This window comes from Phyllostomus discolor, chromosome 4, assembly GCF_004126475.2.
Source record: "Phyllostomus discolor isolate MPI-MPIP mPhyDis1 chromosome 4, mPhyDis1.pri.v3, whole genome shotgun sequence".
NCBI classification, from domain to species: Eukaryota; Metazoa; Chordata; class Mammalia; order Chiroptera; family Phyllostomidae; genus Phyllostomus; species Phyllostomus discolor.
In genome coordinates, this window is record NC_040906.2 from 17,426,264 (window position 1) to 17,440,436 (window position 14,173).

Consider the following 14,173-nt stretch of genomic DNA (forward strand, 5'->3'; position numbering starts at 1 on the left):
TTGGGGAGAATGTAGCTAAATTAATATTTTTTTCTTTTTGCTAACTTTGTAAGTGGTCATTTCTTAAAAACCGACTTTTGATCCTCTGCAGTTATTTAGATAGAAGGGAAAGAAATGCTGAGAAGAGAGTATAGATAAGGGATGATTGTTTATTTAAAGAATGAATTGTAATTTTCTCATAAGAACTGTCTCGAAGTTGAAGAATCACAACTAGCAGGATGTGGATCCACCAGGCTTTGGTTTCTGTTACCCTCTCACACTTGCCCTGCTAAGTCTCCAAAATTCTTCACTCAGAATTTGAGAAACACTATTTTAAACACTGGAGAAAAATGTCATTTTTAAACACAACTATTGAGTTCTAGCAATTAAAAAAATATGAAATAAACCATTTGACCAACTCATGCAGTTGTATTTTAAGCTCTCCAGAAAAAAACTCAGACTGTTGTAATCATTCTTTTTCTTCTTCCTTCTTGCTTGAAAAGAGCCATTTGTAGAACTTGGTATCTAACAATGTCAGTCAACAGCATCAATGTATTCTTCTTTCTATAATACCGTCTTGTCTCTCATCTTTTCATCATATTACTAATTTTATTTGCTGTAAGCTTAACCCTGAAGTATTATGTGAGACCACTGTAATAAGAGACATTTACAGATAGGTATAAAACATACATTAAATTGTAATGTTTTCAAAGTGCAGCAATAATGAATTTCTTTTAGATTTTTAACGATTAAAAAATTCCAGGTTTGCTGACACATCTGACCCGGGTCTCTTCTCCCAGCCCCAAGGACACGCTGTCATTTATAGCTTATTTCTGCCATTTATAATGTTTGCAAATGTTAAATAGTCATCCACTCTCAAAGTCGTTTTTCAGGTTTTTCTTTAAGGTGTGTCCCCCAAGAGTTGACTTTCTAGTATTCTTTTCTAGAAAAGTATGACATTCTAGAAAAGTATGACTTTCTTTTGATAGCTAACCAAAAAAAGTTCACAGTGAACGAAAGAAACCTGAGCTAATTGTATTGATTGATTTTAATTTTTTGCACAGTGTATTTCAGTTAAAATTTAAATTAAAAAAAAAAGTGACAGCACCACTTTCATTTACTCCAAAAATATAAATGGACACCAAAATATTTGAACTACTGAAACTGGTGGGCTGGATATTTTAAAAGAATCATTGGTCTTAAAAATGTGTTTTGACTTATATTAGTCTAGAATATTTACTATTAAAAGGATCTCATCTGGTCTGAATGAAGTAAGGGCATTTCTTTTCCACACGCTTTATTGCAGTGAGTTGTGTGATCTATGACACATGAGTGAAGCCGGACAGGATGTGAAATGCAAAGTGCTGGCAAAGAGTAAATAAACCGAAATCACATTCTCCTGCGGTCTTGCCCACAGTTGGTAACCACTTCTGTGGGGTAGTTTACATCCAAGAATGAGTCTTCACAGGCACTAGGAACTGACTCATGAAGCAATATTATGTCTTTGACTGTTTCTGCAAGTTCAGCAACTTGAATTGTAACCCATCGAGGGAACAACAGAATATATGGCTTCCCCCACTTCAGAGAGGGATATATATATATATATATAATCTGTTACTTGCAGAAATGAGAAAGGAGAGGCAAAACTTGGGTTCATCATATCACGGTAGTGATAGTCAATAATTCATCTGGCAAGAAGGGAGGTGCTTAGCACCTGTGACTGTAACCTTGGACAAGCCACAGAACTGTGTCTACACTTGCAAAACAAGGTCAATTCTATCATTAACTTGAAGGAGGGGAGTTGAAGATGAAGTGGGAGAGTGTAAGTGCAATAGCACAGAAGTTAGTACATTGTAAGCTATCAGTAAATATGAGCTATAAAAATAATTATCCTTAATATTAACAGACCCTGCCACAGGTCCATATCCTGATTGCAAATTTCCATGATTTCCTTCCACAATGAAAATGCAAAGGTCCCCTCATTCTTTGAAGATTATGCCACTTTGCCTCTGAATGCTCTCTGTTGCAAACACTTGTGTGATTTGTTTTTTCATTTGAATTTTTAGAAAAACTCACCCAATTGGAAGGAAGCCACCATTCCGGGCCACTTAAACTCATACACCATTAAGGGCCTGAGGCCAAATGTGGTGTATGAGGGGCAGCTCATAAGTGTCCAGCAGTACGGCCACAAGGAGGTGACCCGCTTCGACTTCACCACCACCAGCACGAACCCAGCAGTGAGCAGTACGTACCCCGCCATCCCGTCTGCGCCCCAGTTTCTCAGAGCTGGGCTTTCCTCAGGAAGAACTTTATGTCTTGATTCCCAGTCTTCCATGGATGACACCCACATTTATTTTTTTAAAAAAACTTACATTCTACCGATGATAGTAAATTTTCTTGATGGCTGAAGGCTCTCTTTCCCCTTTCTGTGACTCTCCAGGCAACACAGTAACGGGAGAGACAACACCCTATTCTCCTGTGGTGGCCACTTCTGAATCTGTGACTGAGATCACGGCCAGTAGCTTTGTGGTCTCGTGGGTCTCCGCTTCGGACACGGTGTCAGGATTCCGTGTGGAGTATGAGCTGAGCGAAGAGGGGGATGAGCCTCAGTACCTCGGTGAGCCAAGTGTGTTGTCGCATCGGGGCTGGGAGGTCCTCGCATTCAGGCGGGTAGTCCGTGAGCTTTGGAGCTAGCTGGCAGCTCATTGTGAACAAAGTACTTTCTGGTATGAGGAAGGGAAATGACTGACCATCTCTAGAAATGAACTAGGTTTTTCCTGAGCCATGTCCACGTTCTCCTGGTCCCTGTTGTGTTTGCCCGGGCACAGGCCCATACAATGGAAGTGTTTTCTTGTTGGTAGTTATTGCCAACGTGAAGACTGCTGTAGAAAATATTAGCGTTGCAGGGCACAGAGCAGCCTCCTGTGTGCTTTCCAAATTCTCATGTTTAGGGGTCTTTTAAAAGCTTGATTGTTGAATAGTCTACATATTGAAGAGCACACAAATCATGAATATAGAGCTCAGTGAATTTATTTCTGTTTTTTTATTTTTAAAGATTTTATGTATTTATTTTTAGAGAGAGGGGAAAGGAAGGAGAAAGAGAGGGAGAGAAACATCAATGTGTGGTTGCTTTTCGAGTACCCCCTGCTGGGGACCTGGCCCCCAACCCAAACATGTGCCCTGACTGGGAATCAAACCAGCGACCCTTTTGTTCACAGCCCGCACTCAATCCACTGAGCTACACCAGCCAGGGCTTGGTGAATTTTTTCTAAGATTTTATTTATTTATTTTCACTGGGGACCTGGCCTGTAACCCAAGCATGGCCTTAGACTGGGAATCGAACTGGCAACCCTTTGATTCGTAGGCTGGCTCTCAGTCTCCTGAGCCACAGCAGCCAGGTACCCAGTGAATTTCTATAAAGTGAATACACCCACCTGACTGGCACCCAGCTCAAGAAAAAGAACATCCTTCCTACCACACTCCCCATCATTCCCTACCTGTAACCACCACTCTGGCTCCCAGTTACTTTGTTTACAATGGACTATGTAAGAATGATATTTACAAGAAGACTTTGGTTACAAAATTAGAAGTGGGTTTCAAAAATTATGCATTTTTAGAGAACAAATTTACAAAATGAAAAATAGAAAGAAAAACTATCCCATTGCACATTAATAATTATTGAGCATCCATTCATACATTTCCTTCCAGTCTTCTCCCCACCCTACACAAATATATAGTTTTTTAAGTCTTCTTATCAGAGGCTTTGAAGTCATTTGAGGGACTGGTATTCCAGGTTAGTAACCTTCCCTTTTTATTTCCAAGATCTTCCAAGCACAGCCACTTCTGTGAACATCCCTGACCTGCTGCCTGGCCGGAAATACATCGTAAATGTCTACCAGATATCTGAAGAAGGGGAGCGGAGCCTGATCCTGTCTACTTCTCAGACAACAGGTACGTGTGTGCTGCCCGGCATCAAATAATCTGTTGTTGTTGTTGTTGTTGCTGCTGCTGTAAAACAGTAGTATTTTCTGACTGTTTTCCTTGTTTGTTTTTTTCTTTGTTAGCACCCGATGCCCCTCCTAATCCTACTGTGGGCCAGGTTGATGACACCTCAATAGTTGTCCACTGGAGCCGACCCCAGGCCCCCATCACAGGTCAGCTTGGCTTCCTCTCCTTGGCTGCCTTGTTACTCTTGGTGGCCCAGGAGGTGAGGGAGCAGATTCTGATCCGAGGACTGGAGTATCACTCAGCTCTCCTACATAAGTGCTAGTCTAGGGAAGAGAAGGGTGTGTGTGTAAGTGAGTGTGTGTGTGGGGGGGGGGAGAGATAGTAATTCAGAATGTTATCATTTTCATGTCTTACAGCTCTGCTTTCATACGGATCATTTCCCCCTCAAATCCATTTTATCAACTCTTACACACACAAACTCTCTAAAGCTGGTTCATTGACTTATTGAATCAGGTGCTCCTGTAGTAGAAAGGGGATAATTTTTCTGAAAAATCTCACGCTAAGATTTATACTAAAAGAGGAAGCTGAGTCGCTTCCGTATGGAGCTCATTGGTGACTCCACTGCCTCTGGGGTTCCTGAAAAGCAGACGGTGCTCAGCAGCCGCGTGCTCTGGGTGGCCGGTGGATCGCTTCCCGCAGGCGGGGCTCAAAGAGAAGGTCCCGGTTTCACATGCGTATTTTTTTTTATCTCATGGCTTCTCTAACAGGCGTGTATTAAGGATCTCGGGGCTTCAGGAATAATATTTACTATTAAAACAGTTTGCGTGGCTGTTCTTAGCTCATCCCTGTACTGAATACTCCTTAAAAGAAGTGGCAGCACCAAAAAAAGCCAACTTTTCAAGAATCACTACTTCTTAACGACTGGAGCAAGATGCTGAGGTGTACGGATGCTTTTTTATGCCTCTGTTTCATAAAACAGCGTCCCTCACTTGTTTCTTCCTGATTCTGCAGGATACAGAATTGTGTACTCACCCTCAGTCGAAGGGAGTAGCACAGAGCTCAACCTTCCCGAAACTGCCAACTCTGTCACCCTCAGCGACCTGCAACCCGGTGTTCAGTATAACATCACTATCTACGCAGTGGAAGAGAACCAGGAAAGCACTCCTGTTTTCATCCAGCAGGAAACCACCGGTGTCCCTCGTCCAGGTGACTGAGCTTAAAGACTCTTCCTTTGCTATCTTACCTCTCGGGGCTTAATCAGGTGACAGCTTTAACCTTCATTTTGTTAGAGTGGTGGATCTCAACCTTTTTCATGTCACGGCACACATAAACTAACTACTAACATTCTGCAGCACACACTAAAAACTATTTTTTTTGCCATTCTGACAAAAAATAGGTATAATTTTTTAAAAGATTTTATTTATTTATTTTTAGAGAGGGAAGGGAGGGGGGGAAGAGAGAGAGAGAAACATCAGTGTGCAGTTGCTGGGAGTCATGGCCTGCAACCCAGGCATGTACCCTGACTGGGAATCGAACCTGCGACACTTTGGTTCGCAGCCCTCGCTCAATCCACTGAGCTACACCAGCCAGGGCTGGTATAATTTTTATTTATTCACACCAGATAGGGCTTGTTGTGTTGGCTGTTGTCATTTTTTTTTTTTAATTTGACAGTCTAAGTCACAGGTGGCAAACACAAGGCCCATGGGCTGAATCCAGGCCTCCACCTTATTTTATCCAGCCTGGCACCTTGTTTCTACCCGGTGGCAGTGCCAAGCTCCTTGCCCCTAGTTAAGGAGTAGTTACATTTACACAGTCCTAAAATTACATTCGGCCCTTTGAAGGCAACCGTGAGGCTGATGTGGCCCCCAGTGAAAAGGAGTTTAACACTCCTGGTAAGGGAAAACTGGTCAGTTGCCTATGTCAGTTGCTGACTAAACAGTCAGGTATTGCATGCTAAAAGCTCTTGTGGCACAATGGTTGAAAAATCACTGTGTTAGAGAAACAAGACAGTCCTTGAATTGTGTTTATTCTTTAGCCTGCTGAGGAGGACCAGAAGGGTAGGCAGAAAGAATAATTGTCTCTGTGGGGGAGTTGTTTTATCTCTGTCAATAGTTCCAGTATGCTAATAATTTAATAGATGAGTTTATCCTTGAATTTATGAAATCTGGCTGAAATGTCCTCATTATAAAATAACATCAAAGCTGGTCACTGGCTTTCCTGATGAAAAGCCGACACCATAAAAATCTTCATATGTTTCCCTAGAAACTTAAGGGTCAGTTCATCTATTGCTCTTAAGTATTACCAAATGATTTCAGTAAAATGAAAGTCACCACATATTTTTCTGTGGCCTCAGTGCCTTTTTGCATGTTTATTTTAAATTGTTCAGTAGGACACTTCATGTGTATTTTAAATAAAACCTTCAGATGTCATATGTCATAAGCTGTAGGACTGACCCATGAAAATAAGCCAAGGAGCCTACTGTCCGGTGAAGGGATGAAACCCAGTCTTGCTCTGGAGTAGGAGGCTCTGTGAATTAATTGCCTTAGACAACTCAGGAGACTGGCTTTTTAAGAACAATCTTCAGCAGGCATGGTGAATGACCAGTTGGCTCTTGTCTATCAGATAAAGTCCCCCCTCCCCGGGACCTGCAGTTTGTGGAAGTGACAGACGTGAAGATCACCATCATGTGGACAGCCCCAGAGAGTGCCGTGACCGGTTACCGCGTGGACGTGATCCCCGTCAACCTGCCTGGAGAGCACGGGCAGCAGCTGCCCATCAGCAGGAACAACTTTGCGGAAGTCTCAGGGCTGTCCCCGGGGGTCACGTACCACTTCAAGGTCTTCGCCGTGAACCAGGGGAGGGAGAGCAGGCCTCTAGTAGGAGAACAGACCACCAGTAAGTCCTGCTCCCACCCGCACGTCCCCCCCACTTCTCCACCCTCGCTGCCAAGCGGGGACACGTGTGCAGTCCACCATTTACTCCTGGGTCTACAGGTAGAAAGAGGAAAATACTCGGCCGGTAAGGGACAGCACAGTGGACGTAAAGCACGTGAAACTTGGAAACAAAACTCAGACATGGGTGCTAAATGCTAACCCTTTCCCTGAATACATGTATGGGTGAAATGGCACTAAGAGAGGGAAATTTAAGAGAACCAAATTTTCCTTGCTAATGAGGCACAGACAGAAAATTTGAGTGCATTTTTTGTGTAAATACATGTATCTAGATCAAACTTCAGGTATAAGTTCCTAACACGTTTATAGTAGAAATATTTACAAGTAGTAATGGCTTAGAGAACCTAAGCTCTAGGTTCTCTGCCCAGTGCTTTGTGAGCATTATCCTTATACTTAATCCTTCTGTTGACCTAATGAGGAATGTCTTACTGTTGTTCTGCTTGGGTACATGAAGAAACTGAGGCTTATGAAAAAAGTCTGCAGCTTGTGAATTCACAGGTCTAGGAAGTGATGGAGCTGGGCACGTTGGGAGTCTTTTTGACTCCCAAGTTCATGTTTTCAGTTATTACACTTAACTACTTCGCAAACATTTTCTGTCTCTCAGAAGTGTTTTAAATTACTGCAGGGTAACTGCTAGCTATCAAACTCAAGAAGAAAATGCACAATTTATGTGATTTTTTTCATCAGTGTCCTACCATGATTCTAAAGTTCTGAGTATAATTGTTATAATTATAATCTAATTTCATAATTATTGTCTAATCAGAGTCATGTGAAAATTACTTTTAATTCTCCATCAAGAGTATTTTTCAATAAATGTGGAATGTACTGTTTTTGCTCCATGTGGAGCTTTCTTTTTGCCCTCACTTTAGTGGGCTTATTTCTCTTTTCTTAACTTGCTTGGCTCAGCAGAGTCAATTGTGGTATTTACAAGTTTTTTTTTAAAATGCCACCTCTATAATGTTAGTATCGTCCAAGAGGATAATGAGAAAGGCATGCTGGACAATTAGATTTTCCACAGAATCATAACCAAGCAAAGAAGGTCAGCAATTTCTCATGACTGACACGGAGTTTCGCAAAGTTCTCTGTAGTGCTCATTCTCTTGGTGGCTCACTATTTCCAAGGTTTTGACATAGAGTATTTCAGCCTTGAGAAAACTTGAACAAACTCAGTCAGACTTTAGAATTTCAGGATGGTAATTACTGAGGTTCAAAATTTCTTGATGTGTCTTATCCTATTCTCTAGAATTGGACGCTCCCACGAACCTCCAGTTTATTAATGAAACGGACTCAAGCGTGATAGTGACCTGGACTCCCCCTCGAGCCCGCATCGCTGGGTACCGGCTGACCGTGGGCCTGACCCGGGGAGGCCAGCCCAAGCAGTACAACGTGGGGCCCTCTGCTTCACAGTACCCGCTGAGGAATCTGCAGCCGGGGTCCGAGTACACCGCCACCCTGGTGGCTGTGAAAGGCAACCAGCAGAGCCCCAGGGCCACTGGAGTCTTCACCACTCGTAAGCCAAGTTCAATGTCTTTTCTTAGTCATTCCATTGGTTCTCACCTATACTTATGTTATCTGGTCTTCATCCACTTTTTAAAAAGTTAACTTAAAAAACTTAGTATGGGATTTAAATAAGAAATGTTTTAAAAAATTTTTTAAAGATTTATTTATTTTTAGAGAGGGAAGAGAGGAAGATAGAGAGAGAAACATCACTGTGTGGTTGCTGAGGGTCATGGCCTGCAACCCAGGCATGTACCCTGACTGGGAATCGAACCTGGGACACTTTGGTTCTCAGCCCACGCTCAATCCACTGAGCTACGCCAGCCAGGGCCAAAATTTTTTTTTAAAGATTGAAAAGTATGCATCTCATACTGTGGTTTGTGAGCTGTTTGTTACTGGACAATAAGGAGCTTGTGCCACAATGTAAATCAGGAAGCACACTGTTTAATCCAGTTAATGATTTTTTGAAGCAAAAATTTTCTTGATGAAAGAAGCAGTGCGTTAAATTACATATGTTGTCAAGCTCTGTATTTGCCCCAGGACTCTTTGAGTAACATGGTTTGAAGCACCCAGTTATTTAAAAATTAAACCCTGTCGTATTAAATGAATTCACCAAATACTAGTTAAGACAAGAAAAAATTAGCACTTCTGTTGACATTCTAATACCTTGGGTGTCGAATGATGGCAGTAAGTACAGAATAAAAATCTTTATTGATTGAACAGACTCCAATAGAACATGAAGCTGAGAAATGGTTCCTTTATGAGTGTTATTCTGCAGTGGAACAGAATAACTTTTTAAAAAAATTTTAACCTTTCTTAAATTTCTCTTGAAATTCCATAGGAGGAAATTACTGACAATAATTTTTGGTCATGTCTGTCCTTTTGCTCAATATTTTACAGGAAATGACCTTAAATCTCTTACATATCTACACCACAATAAAAGCCTGTCTTCATTAACTGACTTTTACTAAATACATTCTCATTCACATTATAAAGAGTTATGAGACCCCTTATTTCTAGCTGGGTATTATTTATTTTTAATTTGACATTTTGGATTACAGAAGCACCTAACATAACACTTTTTAAGCGCATATATATATATATATATACACCTACACACAAGCACACACACACACATGCAACTATGAACTAGTTTACAATTTTCTAAAAGCTTTAACAACTCTTACTCTTTGATTAAAAATATAAATGTTAAAAAGCATTCAAAAAGTGAATATAAGTTCAAAAACAGCTATGGAATTTATTTCCCAAAGAAATTGTCTATAAATTTTTCCCTATAAGAATTTATAATTTACCAAAAATTTACTTCCATTTAAATTGGCATATGGAGTTATCTTTTTTATTCCTACCTGTAAGGTATATTTTATATAGGTTCTTTTGTTGGATAGAGTGCCCATAAAAGAAAAATAATTTTAAAAATTTTCTTAAGGTTTTAATTATTTTTTTCTAGACAGAGAGGAAGGGAGGAAGAAAGAGAAGGAGAGAAATATCAATGTGTGGTTGCATCTCGAGTGCCCCCACCTGGGTACCTGACCCATAGCCCAGGCATGTGCCCTGACTGAGAATTGAACCAGTGACCCTTTGGTTCTCAGGCCAGCATTCAATCCAATGAGCCATACGTGCCAGGGCAGAAAAATAATTTTTAATGATATTAACAATCATTAAGTGGAGTGAGGTGGGCTGATAGGGGCTATTTTAAGTATTGGGAGACTTCAATACATGGGGCATGTTCTTTTATTCTCTGCGCAATACATTTATATAAAATGTAACTGTATTTGAATTAAAGTGCTGATAATCAAAACTGATTTCACTAGCTAGAGGTTACCATAGTGCCTCGCATGTTGTAGTATATTTAAAACAATACTTTATAGATGATCGACTGAGAAAGAATGATAATGAAAATAGCCCCAACAAGCTTATATCTAAATAAACCCGTGTTAGCAGGGAGTTCTACAACTTTTGTTGGACATCCAGTACTGTCTGAGGCTATAAACATCAGCAGGGCTGGCTTATTTTGAAAATTACTTAAGTTTCTGTAGCTTTTCACTGTCTTACTAAGCCGAATTCTGGGAATACCTTTGCTGGGTTTTGTAACTTGCACTACATTCTTAAGAGCAACGATGGGGGTGGTGGGTGTTTCTGGGGGAAATTCAGTGTATTCCTTTATAAATGGGGTAAATGTTATTTCTTTAACAGCTAAGCCAGGCCGCTCTTCCCCCGACGAGACCTGCCAGAACCCGGGGCTCACACTTACAGTCACATCCTTTGTTGACATCAGTGTGAGGGTTTGTGGTTTGGAGGTTTTCCTGTAATGGTCTTCCCAGGCAGGGAGCTTCATTTCAAACTTGAGAAGGATCCGGCTGGCTGGCTCCAGCAATAGCAAAATACCCAATCCTCAAGCCCAAGACAATTGAGGACAAAATAACTTGAAAAAGGTGGAGCTTTCACAGATGTGCTCAGTGAAAGAAGCGGATGGCTTGCTGGATTGTTTCTTGTGGCCATCAACATAGTCACACGGGGCTGGCCGCGGCACTTTGGCAAATTCCAGCGGTAGCCAAGAGGTGTAAGATTTTGGGGACACTGAGAAGGCATCACGGGTCACTCCATCCAGGGCCCCCCCTTCAAATGCCATTACAAGAATAACATACTTAGGAAACAGCTCACTAAACCAGTAGTGAGCAATTAGAATAATCATTACAAAGTGGCCCACACGCATTTTATTTTTCCCCATACAATATTTTAAAAATTTTATTTAATTGCACATTAAAACCAGACAAAAAATTTTTTGAAAAAAAGAGAGAAGAGAAAGAAAGAATCCCACTACTGGGTCTGAATTCCCACATGACAAAATCAAAACAATTGACTGGACTGAGCAGAAACGGGAGTCTTCAGACTTCAGTCCCCATTTATATACCTCTGGAGGGCAATTCTTTGTCTCCCCAGCCATTCATGATTTACGATGACTACATTTAATCGTCCCCCACCAGAGGGCACAGAATTTGGTTGGGATGTAAAGAGGAAGCAATTGTGAAGGCCCCAAATACGTGACCAGGACCATCGACACGCTCGAAGCCCTTGAATCTGATGACCCTACTCAAATACCTTGGCTTCTGAGACCGTGCCTTTCCCATAGCAGCCAGTGATTGAAATGCTTATTCTCCCTACTACAGGATTCAGTCCCTCAGCCAATTATATTTAAGGATTCTAAATTTATAATAAGATTTGTAGGATTATTGAAAATGTCTGTGCTAACTTTCTGTATACCTACTTTTTTTTAAATTATTTTTTAAAGTAATATTTTCACTAAGAGAAATAACAGTGGTGTTCAGGATGCTAGAATATGAGAGTAAACTTTTGTTATGATTCCTGATTCCAGTGGCAAAATATTAAATTTCTGTAGTATTGCTGTTCTGAATGAATACTCTCATATTTCAGGAAAGACTTTTTTAGAATTTATAAGTATATCCATGATGGCCAATTTTGTTTAACTTTCATATGGCATCCCTTGTTGCAACCGAAAATAAATGACCACCATCATCAAGTAATTCAGCATAAAGCTAATTTTAGGTCATGGTCTGAAATTTAACCATGGTTCTCAAGTTAATGACTGAGAGGCAGAATGATAATTAGTTGGCAGTGAGCAGGTTCATATACTCATACTGTAAACTCAAACCCGAACTGGGGTGAGAAGACGTTACCTTGCACTGTAGCGGGGTCACGGGATTTGGGCAGCACAGGAAAGACTGAGCAGCCCTGACCTGCTCGGGATCCTCATCCCGTGAAGGGATGTACGTGGCATTCTGGGTCCACTAGCTGAGGAAGCTGAGGTTCTTGAGGAAAACGCTCATTATCTGCGTTCTCCGCAGCCGTCTCGATGCCAAGGTTTTGACATGTGCATTGATCCTATCTCGCAGAGCAGCCCGGGGGCTCCATCCCCCCTTACAACACGGAGGTGACGGAGACCACCATTGTGATTACGTGGACGCCTGCTCCGAGGATCGGTTTTAAGGTAAGTCGCAGGTGTTCCTAACGTCTTGTGATCCGGCCCTGAGCTGCCCTCACCTTTCTGGACAATGTAGGAACAAGACATTCAGAAGTCTGGGATCTAGATGGTGTTGCCTGCTCCTGTTCCCTACCTCTCCGATCACAGTGTCAGGGCAGAACAGTACTTCTGCTTCTCTGAGTGGCTGGAAGGATGGTCGCAGGGGATGGAAGTGCTTTGCAAAGGCTAAAACATAGACGTGGAACTGTTAGCTGTTGTTATCTGAATTTCCCCACCCTTTCCCCCCGAGAGAACTGCATTTAAAAATATGAAGGAAACCCCATTTGATGTGTTGTTCTAAATGAGTGTCAACAAGTTCATGAAAGCCCTTTTGGGGAGACAGACTGAACTCAGTCATTTAAAAGTCACATTTTTATCCTTTTGACTTCACCCCTTATGAAAGTCATTCAAAGCCCCCATGGGGCCACCCCTTAATAGAAGTTAAGATTAAGATCTTTCCTGTAGATATATATCATGTCCTTTAAAGTGATGATATTAGGGGAGCAATGAACATAAATGAATGCTTAAAAGAATTTTTTCTCTGTGTATAGAGAAATATTGGAAATCAAAATGAAATCCCCATGATTAGAAAAATACACTGAAGTTCACGTCATTGAGGTATGCAAATGGGTCGTATTGATGATCAGGCTAGCATACCTTTTAAATTTTCCTTAATAGTGTCATTCTGACTTCCAGAAGCCTTATAACGTACAAAGGATGTCGACAGAGTTGAACATCGATGACACAGTATTACTTAAGTTTTTGAAAGAAACTCTTAAAAAGATTTAAAATTATGGGCACATTCATTTATTATCCTGCAGTTGAACCTACAGACATACTTCTTCCAAAGCAGTATTTTTGTAGTACAAAGTGTTACAGAGGCTAGAACCCTAAACTAAGAAGTGAACTGAATATTAATAACTCATTAAAGAGAGAGCTGGGGGACTTCTTCCGGTGGAAAGAAAATAGTAATGAACTTCCATGTGGCTGTAAGCTGCTGTGTAGTTATGGTTTGTAGCGGGAGATGATTTATCAAGCAAAATAGTAGGTGATGACATTTCCCTGGAAGCTCTCATTGTCACCACCTTTATGTGGTTTGGGAAGACACCTCCCCCACCCCAACCCCTCAGGACAGAGAATCTCCAGCTAAAGTATCGAACAGAGTGAAAGTAAGGCCCCGACTCATTCCCCAGTTTAAAAGCACACTGTGCACTTCCCGAGGAGTTTTTCACGTTCTACGAAGCATAACCACAGCCCCTCGGCAGTCACCCAGCTCTGGAAATATTTGTCCTTGGTGTTTATTTTGCTTTCCTTCCTCTAGCTGGGTGTACGACCAAGCCAGGGAGGGGAAGCCCCACGAGAAGTGACTTCAGACTCGGGAAGCATTGTTGTGTCTGGCCTGACTCCGGGCGTGGAGTACGTGTATACCATCTCCGTCCTCAGAGATGGGAAGGAGAGAGGCACACCCATTGTCAACAAAGTGGTGACACGTAAGAGGAGCTCTTTGCTGTTCTTTCTTTTTTAAAACTGTTCCACTTTCAAAGAATGGCTAACATCGTATCATTTTTACTTATGACCATGTCCCAGGGGAAAGAGCCACACTTGCTGTTATCAGCTATTTCTTTTTTTTTTTTTAAGATTTTATTTGTTTATTTTTAGAAGGGAAGGGAGGGAGATAGAGAGAGAGAGAGAAACATCAATGTGCGGTTGCTGGGGGTTATGGCCTGCAACCCAGGCAT

The 14,173-nt window shown here is 41.4% G+C and overlaps 1 protein-coding gene across 12 annotated transcripts in view; it reads left to right on the forward strand.

The window, feature by feature from the left end:
* Positions 1 to 14,173, forward strand: part of FN1 (fibronectin 1) — a 67,266-nt gene that overhangs the window by 21,211 nt on the left and 31,882 nt on the right. For all 12 annotated transcript variants that reach the window (XM_028510902.2, XM_036022881.1, XM_036022882.1 and 9 more), the window contains exons 14-22: positions 2,046 to 2,223; positions 2,420 to 2,596; positions 3,802 to 3,930; positions 4,044 to 4,133; positions 4,939 to 5,133; positions 6,550 to 6,822; positions 8,121 to 8,387; positions 12,307 to 12,401; positions 13,756 to 13,924. In XM_028510902.2, coding sequence (XP_028366703.1) covers positions 2,046 to 2,223; positions 2,420 to 2,596; positions 3,802 to 3,930; positions 4,044 to 4,133; positions 4,939 to 5,133; positions 6,550 to 6,822; positions 8,121 to 8,387; positions 12,307 to 12,401; positions 13,756 to 13,924 — 1,573 coding nt within the window. The remainder of the gene's footprint in view (positions 1 to 2,045; positions 2,224 to 2,419; positions 2,597 to 3,801; positions 3,931 to 4,043; positions 4,134 to 4,938; positions 5,134 to 6,549; positions 6,823 to 8,120; positions 8,388 to 12,306; positions 12,402 to 13,755; positions 13,925 to 14,173) is intronic.